The sequence below is a fragment of the Oratosquilla oratoria genome, chromosome 25, assembly GCF_046742065.1.
Source record: "Oratosquilla oratoria isolate Oo_2021 chromosome 25, ASM4674206v1, whole genome shotgun sequence".
Lineage (NCBI taxonomy): Eukaryota > Metazoa > Arthropoda > Malacostraca > Stomatopoda > Squillidae > Oratosquilla > Oratosquilla oratoria.
Window position 1 is genome coordinate 23,148,798 of NC_134801.1, and position 18,869 is coordinate 23,167,666.

Genomic DNA, 18,869 nt, shown 5'->3' on the forward strand with positions numbered 1-18,869 from the left:
TAGATAGAGAGGTAGGTGTCGAGAAATTCATTTTTACGACTTAGATGTTTTGAAAACAATGGTCGCGTCGGAGTTGCAGAGTTGCATAATCTCGCTCAACGCCTAAAGTTGTAAAAACAAGCTAGGGTATCGATATTGGTGCTGATGTGACGAAATGTTAACACTAAGCCACTTCGCTTCGTGACCAAGATTGCTTGTGTAAGCAGTATTGCTTGAGACAGTGTAACAGTCTTTCTGATTGGAGAAGAGGGTGGAGAGAAATTACACAACGTAACATTTTTTTTTCTTCAAAAGTTTTGTTTATTGTATTTTTTTTAGAGTTTATTATTCCATTTTTCCTGCTGATTTCAAATATGCAATTATTTTTTCTGTATCATCGACCGTTATAGAAATACATATAATTTCAATGTTACCATGTATATTTTGGAATTGTTATGTGGTCTGCTACTAAATGTTTATCTAATTTTCTCTTTCAGATCAATGACTGAACTATTTACCTGTTAAGATGGCTACTAGAGGATGTGAAGATTCTCCTGATACATTTTGCTATGTGTGTGGTTATTATATTGGGAAAAAACAAGTACTACATAAGATCGTGAGAGGTGCTAAAGTGTGGATAGCGTACAGACTCTATTTCGGAATGCCCATGGGTGACCAGGACAAGCCATGGGCACCTCATGTGATATGTGGAAGCTGCCGATCTACCCTAGAAGGATGGCTGAGAGGTACAGGAAGGGCAATGCCTTTTGCCATTCCTAGAATATGGAGAGAGCCGAAGAACCATCACGACGACTGCTACTTTTGTATGATTGATGTGGCGAAGTACAGGAAAGTGAAAGGAAGACAAGCTCTGCAGTATCCAGACATACCATCATCTAGAGCACCTGTCCCACATGATGATAGCTTACCAGTACCACAACCACCAGAAAATGCAAGTTTATTTTTATCATACTCTCTTTACTTTTAATTAACTTCAATATTAAGTACTTAATATACATTCACTTTCCTAAAGATATATGGAATACTAATGCTATTCGTCTTTGTTGAAGTTGCTATATTTAGTTATTTCTTTCCAGATGGAAGATGCAATGGAAATTTCATCTGAAGGGTCAGCAGGTAGCAGCAGCCATGAAATGGGAGACGAAGATTTCGCACCAAGAACGACTTCGGAGCCTCACTTTCCAAGTCAGAGTGAGCTAGATGACTTAATCAGAGACTTAGGTCTTACTAAGTCAGGAGCTGAGCTTCTTACATCAAGGATGAAAGAATGGAATCTACTAGGAGAAGACTGCAGGACATCTGTGTACCGGAAACGACATGAAGAATTTAAAATTTACTATGACTTTAGTGATGATATGTGTTATTGTAAGGATGTTACTGGTTTGTTTACAGCCCTTGGACTCGAACATGATCCTGCAGAATGGCGACTGTTCATAGATAGCTCAACACGAAGTCTCAAAGCAGTATTGCTCCACAATGGAAATAAAAACCCATCTTTGCCTCTTGCACACTCAGTACAGAAGAAAGAAAACTATCATGTCAAACAGCTTCTTGAAAAAATCAATTATGCTGAATTCAAATGGGATGTTTGTGGTGATTTCAAGATGCTAGCCTTTTTGCTTGGCTTACAAGGGGGATACACAAAGTATTCCTGTTTTCTTTGTTTATGGGACAGCAGGGCTGATGATGATCATTATAATAAAGTTCATTGGCCCCCAAGAGTTGAACTGCAGCCAGGAATGTTAAATGTTCTCAGACAGCCTCTAGTAGATTCGAAAAAAGTTTTATTACCCCCACTTCATATCAAGCTAGGGTTAATTAAACAGTTTGTGAAGGCTTTGGATTTTGGAGGCGAAACTTTCCAAGAAAATTGTCTTATATTTTCCAAGCTATCTGAGGCTAAGCTCAAGGGTGGTATATTTGTTGGACCCCAGGTAAACAAAATGTTGAAGTCGGAGAAACTGGAAAGAGCGATGACGAAAGTTGAAAGAGAAGCTTGGTGTTCATTTCGTGATGTAGTTCGTGGATTCCTAGGAAATCACAAGGACCCTAATTATAAACAAATAGTGGCAAAGCTTATTGAGAACTTCAGGAAACTTGGTTGTCGTATGTCCTTGAAGATACATTTCTTGCATTCTCACCTAGATTTCTTCCCCGAAAACTTGGGGGCTGTCAGTGAGGAGCATGGCGAGAGATTTCATCAGGATATTGCAACTATGGAAAGAAGATATCAAGGACGATGGAATACTGCTATGATGGGAGATTACATATGGTCACTAGTCAGAAAAGACGAAAGCATGCATTCTAGAAAATCTCGATCGTCAAAGCACTTCTAATCATGAGAAGAGTCATCAAAACACTTGCAGTGCAAAGTTGTGTTGTTTATTTTGTTCTTACTAATATTGTAGCTCTTAAATACACTTCATATTATGAAAAAAATACTAGATGTTGTATAATTATCCTTAGAATGCTAAAGTAGATTGAATCAATTAACTACTGTAGAGAAAGGTTGCGTATATAACAATAAAATATAAAATCAAGAATAAATAAAGAAATATTGATGTTACGTCAAAACTAATGTGATATTTGGATTCAGTGACACGAAATACATATATAAACATGAAAAAATACAAATAAACAAAACATGTGTTACATTGTGTTATTGGTACACGGAGGAAAAGTCACGCCCTTAAGGAATGACACTTATTTGTAACGGTCAAAGTTATTGGATGAATTAAGTAGTGACATCGGAGCAAACATGGCTTGGTGAGTGAATTAAGGATCCCAGGTGGGAGTCCTCTGATGTAGTTGTAGAAGTAGTGAAGAAACTGAAGAAAATGATTAAACAGTTTTAAATATCCTAGGAACAACTTATATTAAGTGGTACTTGACTAAGCAGGCATGAGACCTACAGAGGAGTCACTTAGAATTATACAATGATGAAAAGAAAGTGAAGAAAGTTGAAAGTGAATGAAGAAATAGAATATCATAGAAAGAACACTTAACAGAATTAAAACCAGTAATTAAGGAAGAGAAAGGAACTGAAAGTGATGGTGGCAACAGAGTTAATAATTAATGTATTATGGAAGAATATGCTACAAAAAGATAGGGGGCATACTCACAAGCTTATGCAATCATGATAGACCAGCCTAATATAATAAACACTTTCTAGTATTCACATCAACTTCGATTCACACAAAGGGAAAAAAAATCAGCTTTGTTGGGGTGAATTGATGCTTTTCATTTGGATAAGTTGGACTTTTGTGGCAAAAAAGAAATTTAGACAAATAAGAGTTATTTAATTTCCTGATGAAACTAATTTGTAGCAAAGTTTCAGGAATTTGAGTAACTCGTATATTTGAGTTTCCTTTACCATCACAGTTCAACTTCAGAGGTTAATTTTGTATATGTAAATGGTGATGCGTGAACTAACAGAGGATGACCAACCTCTTAAGGCCAAGAGCATTGTAGAGATTTCGCTGTTGATCCTGTAGCAGAGGAAAGGGACACTGTGTGTCCTGCAGCCACAGTCTTGCTCCTTTAGTACAACCAAAGGTTACCACTATCACGTTGCACCCTGCACCTTGCAGCTCTTTCTATAGAGGGCACCAAGAACATAAAAGAGAAAATAAACCAGATTAATTATACACATTTGCATGCACATGCATGTTTATTTGTCTTTGCGTGTACATACCTGTACATATTTAGTTTTTTATAGTTTGGATGTCTTCATGTCATATTTTTCAGTCACATTAGCCCCTCTGGCTACACTCCTTAATTTCAAACAGAATTTGAGGGAAAAAAAGACTTCATACAAGAAAACACGAACTACAAATAAGTGAAAAATCAATAATACACGGGAAAACAGAAAATAATTTGAAGACCTCTGTTATAACCCAATTTCCATCCACAGAGCAGTGGAAGAAATCGCAGTGACCATATAGCAAGCCTGAAAAATATACATTGGAGTGATGACCACCATAAAAAAGAGCAAGAGGAAGAAGAGCCACAACAACTAAACAAAGTCAGAAAAAACAGGTGGGTAAACAGATGCACATATATTATCTTTGTATGGAGTCAAGAATGGGAAATGATGTTCAATACCAAAAAATGTCATGTACTTGAAACGGGTAATAGTGGCAGACCATCATTAAACTATTCTTTGGGAAGTGAACCCATCACAAAAGCAAAAGGGGAGCAAGATCTGGGAGTCTTGATAAAAGACAACCTGTCACCTGACAAACATATCAGCTGGATTGTGGTAGAGACATACAGACTACTGCAGAAGATTAAAGTCGTATTTCATTAAATGGATGAAGAGATGATGAGAAAACTCATCGAAACCCTGATCCATCCAAGATTGGAATATGCATCATTAGTATGGTCCCCACACAGATAACAGCAAGATTTAGAGAATACAAATAGCAGCGACCAAACTGATCCCCAGGCTGGCAGATAAACCATATGAAGACAAATTAAAAGTACTGGGTATACCAACTTTGAAAGACTAAAGAGAAAGGGTGATATGATTACAGTATTCAGGTCACTAAAGGGGATAGATTTCATTGACAGAAGAGATCTGATCAAAGAAGTCATGGGAGCAAATTAAAAAATACCACATGTCTAAAGTATATGAATACAGTTTTCCATATAGATACATAAATACTTGGAATAGCATAGGTGATATAGCCCAATCTCAAAGAATGTTGGAGTTCAAATCTAAATATGATAATTGGAAATCAAAGATATATACAGTGGTACCTCTACGCGATTAATCCGTTCTGTACGCCTCCGCGTAAATAGAAATTCGCGTAATGGAAACGCCATTTCCCATTGAAATCAATGTTAATTCAATTAATCTGTTCCCGACCTCGAAAAAGTTTTTTCCCTCTGATATGATGAAGCCTGTCACCAAACGGACATAAATAGGTATGATTATGATGTTCCTGCAACATTAATGCCAAAAATCAATGTTAAAGACCACTTACAAGGTAAAAAAATATAATGAAAAAAGCAATCTTTGTATCTACCAATGGTAAGGCTTGCAGCTGGCGTAGGGGGATGAGAGTGAGGTGGTGGAGTGATGGGGGCTTACTGGCCCCCCTCTGAAGGAGGAGGTGCTCCTTCAGCTGGAGCGGCAACCTCATCAGGGCGCTGTCGTTTGGTACGAGGCTGGAAGAACTCTGTGATGGTTGCTTGCCGGCGCCGTGTGTGCAGGATTTGGTGGTAGTAAGGCATGACCAGTTCATTGAACTGGCCTGCAACACGGCTCACTAGCGTCTGGTCCGGATGCGTGACCTTCACGAAATCGTAGAGTTTCCTTCACATTACACAGGCCTCCTTCACCTCGGTGGTGGGGCCCTGAACACGATCGTCGTCTCCCTCAACCTCTTCTGTTCCAGGGCCAGTTCGGCGCCCTGCTCCTGATCCAGCTTCTTCAGCTCCTCGGTGGTCAGTTCATCCTCGTGCTCCCCTACTAACTCCTCGACACCCCCTTCCTCCATCTCCAGGCCTAGGTCTCTCTCTAGCGCAACGATGTCCGAGATGACCGATGGACCGCTCAGCAGGCTCAAAACCCTCGAAGTCCCGCTCCCTGTCAAATGATGGCCAGAGTTTCTTCCACGCTGCCTGTAGAATCCTGATGGTAACCTGCTCCCAGCTGTTGCTAATCATCTTGACACAGTGCAAGATGTTGAAGTGGGACTTCCAAAATTATCGCAGGGTTAGGTCTGTGTAGGTGGTAGCGTTGAAGTAGCGTTCAAACAGAGCACGCGTGTACAGCTTCTTGAAATTAGAAATGACCTGCTGATCCATCGGTTGCAGAATGTAAGTGGTGTTCGGAGGCAGGAATTTAATTGTGATGAAATCCAGGTCGTGGGGAAGATGTGCCTGCATGTCGAGGGGATGTGCTGGGGCGTTATCCAGCAGCAGGAGGCACTTCAGTGGCAGTCCATTCCCCTGCAGAAACTTCTTGATCTCAGGGCCGCATGCCCCTTCGAGCCACTCCTGGCACAGCTGTCGGGTTGCCCACGCCTTCGGGTTGGAACGCCACATCACTGGAAGTCTGTTCTTCAGGACGTTGCCCCTCTTGAATACTCGTGGCGTCTCCGAATGCTACACTACAAATGGCGTGATCTTGCAGTCGCCGCTCGCACATCACTGTAAGCCTGTCTTTCATAGGCTTATACCCCGGCAAAGCTTTCTCCTCAGCAGTAATGTAGGTGCTGTTAGGCATCCTCTTCCAAAAGAGCCCTGTTTCATCACAATTAAATACCTGCTGTGGCAGGTAACCCTCACGACGCACCAGCTCCTCAAACTCCTTGACAAACGCCTCAGCTGCGTCCGTGTCCGCGCTTGCCGCCTCACCATGCCATGTCACTCCGTGGATGCCCGTACGCTGCCGAAACTTCTCAAACCACTCCCTGCTGGCTATAAAGGGCACTGAAGGTGGTGTAAGCTGGCCACTGGTACCAGCCTGTTGCCGCTGCAAGTCGGCATACACTTGGCGAGCCCTTGAATAGATAATTTCCTCACTCAAGCTGTCACTCTTACGCTGCTTCTCGTGTATCCACACAAGCAATAACTTTTCCACCTCGTCCAACAATGGTAAGTGGGTATCGTCCGAGAAGGAACAATGACATTTTATATCTCTTCTGGACTTATTATTGACATTCTCGTCCGCCATCACATAAATGATATACAATGAATATTTAAATGTTTTGTACAAGTATGCAAATATGTTACATATATTTACAATATAAGGGTCATCCCTGCATGTGACAATTACATTTACAATACACAATTTATTTACCACGGACACATAATAGCTTGACCACGATTGATAATTTTATTTACAAAGATGTTATATGCGTTAAGGGGACACTGCAGAAGTGGCGCGTTGCCACATTACTCCCCCCCGAGTGACTGGTGAAACGAGACAATCTTGGAGGTCCGAGGAATAGGAGTGCAGTTGACGGCAGTGTCCGTGGGTGGTACTTGCATAGGAACCAAGTCCGCTGAGGTAGGACCACGTCCGCTGAGGTAGGAACAGGCTGGTCCATGATGGTTAGGGCATCGGGTCTGCGGCGGCGGCGGCTGGGGCGGCAGGGGTGGTCCACGTCGACTGCGGCAGCGGAGGTTCATGACGGCTGCGGCTGGGGCGGCGGCGGTAGGGGTGGTCCACGTCGGCAGCGGCGGCAGGGGTGGTCCACGTCGGCAGCGGCGACGTCTGGGGCTGCGGCGGCAGGGGTGGTCCACGTCGGTAGCGGCGACGGCTGGGGCGGCAGGGGTGGTCCACGTCGACTGCGGCAGCGGCAGGGCAGGTTCACGACGGCTGCGGCTGGGGCGGCGGCGGCAGGAGTGGTCCACGTCGGCAGATGGCGGCTAGGGCTGCGGCGGCAGGGGTGGTCCACGTCGACTGCGGCAGGTCAAGTTCACGTCGGCAGACGGCGGCGGCAGGAGTGGTCCACGTCGGCAGCGGCGACGGGGTGGTCCACGTCGACTGCGGCAGGGGTGGTCCACGTTGGCGGTTGGTACTGCGGCGCCAGGGGTGTTCCACGATGGCAGCGGCGGCGGCGGCGCTGGGAGTCCACTCCGGCAGAGGCTGACGGCGCTGGGATTTTCTTACGAGCACTAGGTTCAGTAGGACTTCTCACCTGTTTTGGAGGCATTTTAAAGGCACAAACAGTACAATACCAAGGGGTAGGCGCCGAAAGAAGGACCAATCGTGCACACAACAAAGATGGCGGGAGGAGACACAACACAGCGCGTGAATGGTGACGTCAGCAAGATGGCGGCGCGGGATTTGATTTCCTGCGCAGTAATGGACACCAATGTGCCCGCGTAAATAGCAACAAGATTTCCCCATATTTTGACCGTGTTAATAGAATTTCGCGTACTTAAGGGCATGCGTAAATAGAGGTACCACTGTATTAAGTTGGGACTGTACATGGATTTAAGGCTAGGTATGATAGAAAATTAGAGAATTGAGATGGGATTCAATGAGCGTTTCTCCTTTCCTGTAAATTACAATTAGGTAAATACATACATAAAAAACCCTACTATCAAGAGGGCGACCAAGTCAAAACACACACCCTATACCTATTCCACATCTATCCAAAATTCATTTGTTGTCTCACCCATCCCATATTATATATATATAGATACATATTATATATATAGATACATATATATACATATATATTATATATAGATATATATATATAGATATATATATATATATAGATATATACATATATAGATATATACATATATATACACATATATATATACATATATATATATGTCTATATTATATATATATATTATATACATATATGATGAAGGTGGAAAAAGAAGTCACGGGTCTAGTTCCGGGTTCCTGAGTTTATTCCTGACCGGTTTCGCTCTATGCTTCTTCAGAGGAACTAGACCCGTGATTTTTTTTTCCACCTTCATCAACTTGTCACAATGTACCAGCATATATATATATATATATATATATATATATATATATATATATATATATATATATATATATATATATATATATATATATACACATACATATACCAAGGCTTCTTCCCCCTTACAAGGGGGGTAGCCAAAAAGAAAAAGGTATAAAATCATTCCCACCCATTCCATCCCTGAATACACTCCACACCCCTCCACCCTCCCTCCCATCTGAGCACCTCCTGAATGAGGGGTCATCCCTGCACCTTGTCCAACAGCACATAAGAATGAAGGAGACTGCAAGAGACCATAAGGCCTACACAAGGCAGCTCCGTATCCATCACCACCTGTCAACCCCATCCATAAAGTTGTCTAATCGTTTCTTAAAACAACTGATAGTTTCAGCGCTTAATACATGGTTACTAAGTCTATTCCATTCATCGACCACCCTATTAGTAAACCAATTCTTGCCTATTTCCTTCTTAAATCTAAATTTGTCCAGTTTAAAACCATTACTGCGAGTCCTGCCCTGTTGTTTTAATATGATGACCCTGTTTGCATCACCATTGTTAAAGCTTTTGATCCACTTGGAACATGGAACATAAGAGTGGAGGGGTTTAAATGTGTTTGAGATGAGGTGCCTCAGAAATGTAATAGGGATAATTTGGCTGGATAGATTGAGAAACGAGGAGGTGAGGAGAACTGGGTGGAAAGGAAGTTGGGAGATAGGGTTGATGAAAGAGTATTGGGATGGTTTGGACACATGGAAAGAATGAGTGAAGAAAGATTAGTAAAACAAGTGTGGAAAGCAGAGGTGGAAGGAGTGAACATGAGGGGGTGACCATGGATGAGATGGATGGGGTAAAAGGGCATTGGGAAAGAAGGGAATGTCTGTTGAAGAAGGACAGGAGAAGACAGAAGATAGGAGTGAATGGAGAATTGTTGTGTATGGATGATGCTGTGATGCACGATATGGAGTGGGTGGGGGTGGGGGGAGTATGTGTGAAAAATAAATTGACGCAGTCCAAAGGGATTTCTCCCTGCCTTCTCTTTTTCTGCATGAGGGGATGGAGAGGGGGGTTTGCTGATTAAATGAAGCGGCCTTGCTGTGGATGTGCTGTGTCTTGCAACACTGCTTCTGACCCAGGGCAGTGGGCAAGATGCAGGGATGATAAATCATCCAGGAGGAGTGAAAATAAGAGGGAGGGAGATGGAATGGGTGGGAGTGGATTTTATGCCTTTGTATTTTGGCTACCTCCCTTGCAAGGGGAAAAAAGGCTTTGGTATATGTATGTATGCATATATATCTATATATATATATATATATATATATATATATATATATTGAATATTTTTATCAAAATTAAGAATTATTCTAATAATTATTCATCTTATAAAAAAAAAAAAAAGGAAAGTTGTAGCAATCACATGAGAATTTTTCACCTGTTTCTCTGCAAGCTGTGCAACGTGAATTCGTCATGGCAGTCAAGCAAAGTGGCGATTGAGGACGACCAAAGTGCGTTTGCTTCCAGCTGATACCGCCTGCAATGTTGTCATTTCCGTTGTCTCTTTACTTGCATCACCAAGAGTACCTGTCTTCACCATTTCCAAGCTAACATTTGGCATCGAGTCACCCTTGGAGAGTTGCACAGTCGATGAATTGGCAACATGAAGGTCAACCTCTTGGAGGAAAGCATTCCATTCATCCTATGTAACAATAAGAATAAATAAGACTACTGCATAAGATAGCAGTATCTATTTCTTGTGCTTGAAATAATGTGATTATAAAGTAAGTCTTCTTACTTCAATTTCCAAAAGTTTAGTGGCAGCGTTGCAAACTTCCGGAGACAATTTTCCAATCTCTTGTTCCAACTCATCACGTTCCTTTACGCCACACCTATAAAGGCAAACAAATTACATACATGAACTATTGGCCATTAGAATAGCAATTTCCTCAGATCCCTGTTACCTTTGAAGGTTGTTAGTCGATACACGATGGGGGTTTCCAGACTTGATATATTGAATATAATGTATTCACTACAGAGTTGATACAGAGGTGAGAAGATTGAAGGTAGAGAGTTGGAGGTAGAGGGTTGACTGTGGACCTATGAGACCTGCAAGTACTGTGTGCAGTGAACACTGAAGGAGCTGAAATGAGACCCATGCTGAGTTATATGAAGTGATAATGACCTGTGGGTATGCTAAAGGCTGTCAGAGGTCTAGAGTCTGGAGCAAAGGGGATCTGGAAATATCCCGACATAAGGTCTAAGGTCGTGAACACTACGTTTTCACCAACGGAGTGGAATATTTCTTGTAATAAAGGGATAGGGTGTCTATCTGGTATAGTTAGCATATTTAACTTTCTGAAGTCTACTGCTATTTGGATCAAATCAACACTATAAAGTGCTAGACACGTGCCTTTTAGTGTTTTAACTTCTGAGTTATATTTTTGTACATGAAATAAACAATAAAGAAAGCCAAAACCTTCTTAGTTAACCTTTATGGTAAGGGGATGAAAGCAAACACCAACTCTTGCAATTTTTGGCATTCTTGCTGTAATATAGGTGATATCTATGTATATGAGGGCATTATTTTAAGTTGAAAGCACGGATACCAATGCATAGAGAGGAGTGTGAGTAATCTGTTGCATGTAAGAATTGTTGTGCACGTGTGTTGAATCTTTGGTTGTTACCATTGTCTGAACCTCTATGAGAAACATTACAATTTGTTATGTGAAACATTACTATCATTTGCATTATTCAACCTACATGTATAAGGGGATTAAATACAGAATATTCTAACAAGGTATCTGCCACTCGGGTCAACTCATCCACTGAGGTATTGACATAGTACATTACTAGTGGACTTACATTACTAGGTAGAGCTTTGAAAAAAAAAAGCAAAAAATATGTAACTTGTAAAGGTGTGGCCATCATACGTAATTCCTGTACCCATGCCTTCCTCTCATTGCCACTCGTTTCAGGCTGGACGCTTAGCTTACTTCACACAGGCGACGCCGGAGAAGACCTACATTGGCGACCCTGGGGCGGGAGCTAACATTGGTGACCCTACAACCCGATAAATGGCGATCTATGGCGTATGCGTGGTCCGCGTTCGATGGCTGCGTCGGTCTAGCACAGGCGTCAGAAGATGGAAACCTACTTTTGCTACTGACTTCTTCTAGCCCATATTAGTCATTTCGTAGGGTCACCACTGAAGGTTGTTAGTCGATTCACGATGACGGTTTCTATACTTGATTTAGTGAATATAATGTATTCACTACAGAGTTGATAGAAGGTAGAGAATTGGATGTAGAGGGTTGACGTTCTATATATTCACTACAACTTCACCTCCAAACAGTTCCTTATATTTTGGTTCTCTCCTGTGTTTAGAGGTAGATAAATAGAGAGAGACGGGGGGCATTATAGTTATGCTCGAAGAGGATAAGGGTACACAAAGCCAAGGCAACAATATCAGTCTATCACCTCTTGGTAGAATGCGAGTCTTGCCTCACCCATTAAGTTTACACGTACTGCATAGGCTACCATATTGTTGTGACTGTTGCCCAAGAAATTTAAACAGAGCGGAGCTAGCGTACCCATTCAATCGGACACAAACGAAAGTTATGTGGTCATAGTTTACAGGATGATGTCGATTGCCTGTTTTGCAGTTACGTACAACAAATAACTTTAGTATTAATCTGTCTCATACCACGGCACTGCACTAAACTTTCATCAGTGCACAAATTCTGGAATGGACTGAATGTAGACATTTATTTATTTATTTGTTTGTTTATTTATTTTTGTGATTAAAAAAAGAATAAAAATTATATTTGTTGTTTCTTATGTCCCAGATTAGGCTATCTGAGAAATCTAACAAATGCATTATGCTGATCAATCAAGTTGAAGTTAACACTTAAAAAAAAAAAAAAAAAAAAAAAAAATCTCTAAATGTCGGTATTCCAATAGCCACATGGTTACTTTCGCACAATACCCATTAACATGAACGTACATCTCGTTCACACTTAGATTTAACAGAGGTTTTATACATACCTCTTAAAAAGTGCTGCATAAGCTTCAATACCTCCACAGAGGATGCCAGTGTGTTTGTCCACAAAATCCAATCCATTATCTGCAATAATGCACCATCTTAGAATATGAATATTATGCGGTTGAAATGTTTGGTTACGTATGCTGTCCACAAAAATGTGTATAGGGACAGTCTGGAGATAAGTTTTCAGAAAATTTAGAATGGCGGAGTATGTGGGTTCTATGAAAGGAGGTAGCAGAAAGTAAATGTGGATAAAAACAAAGATGTACAAAAAATACCGTGTGTAAGGACAATCTGGAGATAATTTTCAAGAAAATTTAGAAGTGGCGGAGTATGTGGGATTCATGAAAGGAGGTAGCAGAAAGTAAATGTGGATAACAACAAAGATGTACAAAAATACCGTGTATAAGGACAATCTGGAGATAATTTTCCAGAAAATTTAGAAGTTGCGGAGAATACGCGATTTGTTAAAGGTGTCCCGAAATCCCTGAACAGTGAAAGGAGAAGGGGGTGGTTGAGGGGCATGAGAATTCTCATACATTGAGGAATTGGTGAATGGAGATAACTGCAGTTGGGAGCCAAAGTCCAGGAAATTTGAGACGCCGGCCGGGACCACGTACGTTCCCTTCAAGCCAGAGATTTTTTTTTTTTTTTTTTTTCCAAAAGGTGGGGAGCAAACTCGTGTAAATCACAGTCCTAGGGCTAATAAAACAGAGCTTACTACACTAATTTTATTACGATTTAAGGTATCTTTACAATCAGTGGCATACAATTGATATTCAACAAGTCTTATCTTCAATAAATGTATAATGAAAACCATTTCACATTTATTCATTTATCAGCTAACTGGGCAAGATACAACATACGTATTTAGTTAGAGACTTCCTACCTGGCTAGCCCTGCGCACTCTAAGAACTAGCTAAAATATAATGATACCTCTGATTATTCCTGTTCTCTCCTGTAATAGTGCACTGACTGGTGATGTCTTTAAATGAGTGGATGCCCTCAGTTGAACAGGATGCTCTCGATAGTCGTGGGTCCATGCGTCGCATAGGGGCGGCGGGAAACATACCTGTCCTTAGTTGATAGCACCGATTTCGTCAATCTCTCCGTGCGCAGATCCCGTTCTAGAGGTAAATTTTCCTGATCACGTAAGTTCCACGTATTGAATCACTGGAGTGGGATTGGCAATTACCCCCAACTGAACTTGTAGATACTGATTTCGGGGCACATCATGAAGCACATTTTCTTGTTTCTGTAAGTTCAGGGACACTAAAAACGAGTCACTATAACGTGATTGGCGATGGCCAACGACGAGAAAATTTTGTTCATGTTCGTGGTGATTTTGTTCACTGGCGAGGTTGCGAGGTCCTCAGAGGACGTGATCTATGGGAGTGTCGCGTGCCTTCTGCCACGACGTGATACCAGCGGCACCAAGCATGAGGTACAGTACGCTGTTTTTCGGCGGTCACATTTCCAGTCGTTAAATTGCGAGGAACGCGACGCAACGTCTGGGCAGAAGTTGAGGCAATTCTAATAGTCTTGTGAGGTAGTTACTAGTTACGGGAAAGGGACACATGATCCTAACTAGCCTAATTAAAACTAGCCTAGACAAGAAGTGGTAAGCGCGCAACGGACCCTCCAACCAAAACAATGAGAAATAAGATCAAATGGTAATACATAGGTAAAATGTATCAGTCATGATATGACGAATTAGTTCAACTAATTGAGAAGTTGAGATGTTTCAATTTTAACATTATAACGCCTGTGATGACTTCGATCATGAATCTACGAAGATTTCTTGGAAGATGGGGGGGTGGGAGTTTCCTGAATAAATAGAAGATACTTAGACTCAATAAGGCACTGCAACCAATTAGTGCTAAACTCTCGCAACAGTTGCTGGGGAGAAGAGGGAGCAAAAATACCAAGTAGTAGTTACTGGTGGCCTTAAGACTTCCAGCGCTTCCATAGAGCGAAGGAAAATTGGTAGCCGAAGGAGCTGAAAAGAGATCGCAACAGTTGCTGGGGAGAAGAGGGAGTAAAAATACCAATTAGTTACTGGTGGCCTTAAGACTTCCAGCGCTTCCATAGAGCGAAGGAAAAGTGGTAGCCGAAGGGGCTGAAAAGAGATCGCAACAGTTGCTGGGGAGAAGAGGGAGCAAAAATACCAAGTAGTAGTTACTGGTGGCCTTAAGACTTCCAGCGCTTCCATAGAGCGAAGGAAAATTGGTAGCCGAAGGAGCTGAAAAGAGACAAAAGAAAATGGGAAGCACTAGGCCGTTTGTCACAACGCCAAAGTTGTGACAAAAGGTATCTAAAAGTAAATGTAGATAAAAGTAAAGCGAGATGTACAAAGGGTAAGAGTAGGGGTGGGTTTGAGGCGAATTTAAAGGGTGAGAGGCTTACAGAAATGGAAAGCTTTAAATACTTGAGGTCACATGTAGCAGGGTATAGAGAGGAGGTGGAAGTGAATTACAGAGCAAGGGAAGCAAGTAAATGTCTGGAAGAGTGAAAAGTGTCATGAGGATTAAGCATCTTGGGATGAACATAATGAAAGGACCGTAAAATTGTGCTCACGGCGCTGCATGGGGTTGAGACTTGGAATCTGGTGGAGGCAGAAAGGAAGAGCCTAAACTTGTTTCAGATGATGATGGTGGTGATTGATGATGATGGTGGTGATTGATGATGATGGTGGTGATTGATGATGATGGTGGTGATTGATGATGATGGTGGTGATTGATGATGATGATGATGATGACGATGAATACTTTATTTAGTCAATTTGTAATGATACATATAAATTGAAACTGTGGATCCAGATCATTCAAAGTTACAGTTACAACACACATACAGTACAACCCACAATAAAAAATATCTGACAGGGTAAGGTCCAAGATTAAAACTACACATACTACACTATTTTAAAAACACCATGCTGTAGACTTATCATGCATCAGAATCGAAAACACAATGGAAGCAATAACTTTACCTTTTTGCATGGACAGAAATATGGTGCAGGTTACAAGGGTAAATAAAATGAGGAATAGGGTCGTGACGCAGAGAGCGGGGTTGGAGAGCTGGCAGATAAGGTTGATCAAAGAATGACGGGATATTTTGGGCATATGAAAAGAATAGTAGGGATTGTCAAATCTCATTATTATTATTATTATTATCAATGTAGCCGATTACTTTGATTACTTTTGTGACCAATAATGGATTAGTAATCGATTATTTTCAATTAAGAGCTAGATTATGCAGTGGTTTATTTGTAAAGTATAAGGCATATATTCATGACTTTAGTGTAGTTTCTCAGCCAAGAATAATGGGAAAATGAAACAAAAAATTGAATAGCTGTCATTTTATTAGCATCTCCCGCTGCTGCCAGAAATCCCTCCCTATCCTCCTCCACTTTCAACACTCTCTAAAATACTCCGCACATCTTCCCCTTACCGCCACTTCTGTTAAGATCTGTCCATCTGTGCCTTTTGCCCTTTCTTCTCTGGCACCATTTATAAACTGCACCCAATTCAGTGAGTCGAGTGAATTGCACTCTGACCAGAAACGATTCAAGTAGAGGGTCTTGGAGGAATACTGCGCACTCCTGGTCGTTCATAAGGTGCCGGCTTAGTATGTGGTCTACGAATTTTTTTTCTCTGGTATAGTATGTGGCCTACTTATTCAACGGACCGAGGAACGCACCCAACTCTGCAGTATATATAGCTTGTAATTAGTAATAACAGTTCTCCGTCTGTTTCCTTTGTCATCACTGTTCAACAGAGGTACGTTTTTCAAAATTTACCATTACGTTTTAATTTTTTTTTTAAGTGTAACTTACAAGTTTAAACTTGTTGCTATATTCTAATAATTTGTTTATATTTCTCATATTTCTTTTCAGTTAACCTTACCCATTCGAAGATGTTGCTTAGAGAATTTTATTTGACAATTGCTGCCAGTGATGAAGTGCAACGTCATGTTAGGTTAGGTTTAAATGATTTTTTTAAGTATTGTTGTTTGTTTTCAATTTTTCCTGAGGTAGGACACATTCAAATAGGGTCGGCCACATACTAAACCAGTTTCAAAAAGATAGGCCACATACTAAAGCGACACCGTTCATAAACCCACACCCCGCCACAGTCAGGTAATCGCGGCCACGAGAATGCGCCGCTGGGACAAAACGCCGACTCGCCAGGTACTTATAACTATTAAAGGCGAACCCTTCAATAAGATCGACTTGGGTTGGTATGGCAGGTATGATGTACGAACGTACATTCCAGATCCTCTTCGTTGCTTCAGGTGTCAGCGCTATGGTCACCACCAGGCGAGGTGCACTGCTAAGCAGCCCAAGTGCGGCATTTGCAGCATACCTCATGCCACCGAGACTTGTCTCAAGTTCAAGGCTGGCACTGAGACTGTTGCAAAGTGCCCCAATTGTGGAAAGAAGCACCACGCCTGGAACACCTCATGCGCAGTGCGTAAAGTACAGGCCATTGCCTCAAAGGAGAGAACTGAGAAGCGACAGGACTTCATACCTGCCCCCCCAGAAACATTTGTATGGGGGCAGCAGGAAGCACTCTCCCACCACAGTACCACAACCACCTACACATAGCGCTCCTGATTTGAACAACCAGGTGCAATTTTCGTCACTTAACCCAGCCCCCACACAGACACAACAAGTTCCCAAGAAAGTTAGCGCACCCAAACCCACGTCAACCTCCAAACCTGCACCCACTTCCAAAACCACGCCCGCCTCCAAACCTAAAGCCAAACCCACGCCCTCGGTACCAACCCCACGAGCACAGGAACGGCAGCCCCCTCCACCTCAGTATCCGTCTGATGTCATCCCCCTCAGGGAGGATGACATCGACTTGACTGTGACTGGTGTCGTCTCTGCAGTCGCTACTACCCTCGGGGAGAGCGACCCAGACAAGATGCTAGTCATGATCGATAGGGCCGTCAAGAACGTGCTCAAGCTCCTTAAAGAGAAGAGGAACCCTAGGCGAAAGGAGAGGACTCCCTCCCCCTCTACCTCCTCATCCTCCGCCTCCTCCCCTTCCACTTCCCCCAAGCCCGCCACGCCCACTTTCACTATTGGGAAAGCAACAAAAACAATGTCAAAGACGAGGAAAGTGCTTTCTGCTAGGCCCCAACGTCAATGTGCACTTAGACTTGAAGACTCCTCTTCTGATGAGGAGGAAAATGTCCCCACTGTAACAAAGACGCAACCCATCTTGTCTTCTGACCGGGGAGGACAAGATGAGACCGAAATGGAAACTGACAGGGAAGATGATCGCCCTGTTCAATAATCACTTAAGGTTGCTACAGTGGAACATAAACGGGTTCCGCAGCAAAAGTTCGTATCTCCTTGCGCTTGCGCAAGAGCATGATTACGATATCATGCTTCTCCAGAAGACATTGGTGAGCGACGAGGTGCGATTTCCGGGATATCGCATCTTCTCCCTCCCTCGCTCGCTCACTGCTAGGGGGTGCATGATCTTAGTCAAATCATCCATCCCCTGCAGTGAGATCACGGACCCTGTATCATGTGGGGATGGTGTAGAAGTTCTCGCGGTTCGACTCCATCGAGCCCATGAAATGTACTCCATCTACAACATATACAGGGGCCAGGGAGCGGAACTGGACCTTGGAGAAGTGTGTGGTCTTGGTGCGGACAGGCTCCTCATCATAGGAGGGGACTTCAACGCTCATCATGATATTTTGATGTCGCCCCATGGGCCCAATGTCGCTGGGCGCCACTTAAATTACGTATTAGATGAATGCCCTGACATTGCGTAGTTGAATGATGGAAATCCGACGCACGTACAAGGTGGACGACTTGATCTGACCTTGGCGATGGCCACTCTCCTCCCTAGGGTAACCTGGGAGGTGCATCCTATTGTCACTAGCGATCACTTCGGTGTCTCTGTGCACATACGGGATGCACCACCCATACCAGCTGTATTACCTGTTCCCAGGTGGAAGACAGCTTTGGCAAACTGGCCAGTGTTTGAGAGGTCTGTTGAAGAATGGGCAGCGTCCTACGTTCCACCACAGGACGTGGAAACGTTAGAAACTGACTTTTCTGCAGCCATTCAGGAGGCTGCCAACAGAGCCATCCCAAAGACTCGCCAGTCCCCCAGAGTACATAAGAACAGCTGGTATTAAACCCCCGAGATGAGAGAGGCCAACCATCGGGTGAACATGCTCCGGCGTGTCTTCCGACGGCGCCGAACTCAGACCAATTTGGCCAAATTGCGCGCTGCAGTTCATGACGCTCACGTCATAGCTGCAGATGCCAGAAGAGCTAAATTTCTTGAATGGTGTGAGGGCTTTAACGCTCGCACCTCCCTAGCAGAGCTATGGTCTAAGCT

At 42.7% G+C, this 18,869-nt stretch overlaps 1 protein-coding gene across 1 annotated transcript in view; it reads right to left on the minus strand.

The window, feature by feature from the left end:
- Positions 1–3,462: 3,462 nt before the first annotated feature.
- Positions 3,463–18,869, minus strand: part of LOC143038859 (mitochondrial inner membrane protease subunit 2) — a 40,986-nt gene continuing 25,579 nt past the window's right edge. The window contains exons 2-5 of the mRNA XM_076208492.1: positions 12,504–12,582; positions 10,255–10,348; positions 9,895–10,158; positions 3,463–3,596 (exon numbers count right to left, since the gene is read on the minus strand). Coding sequence (XP_076064607.1) covers positions 9,937–10,158; positions 10,255–10,348; positions 12,504–12,582 — 395 coding nt within the window. The 3' untranslated portion in view covers positions 3,463–3,596; positions 9,895–9,936. The remainder of the gene's footprint in view (positions 3,597–9,894; positions 10,159–10,254; positions 10,349–12,503; positions 12,583–18,869) is intronic.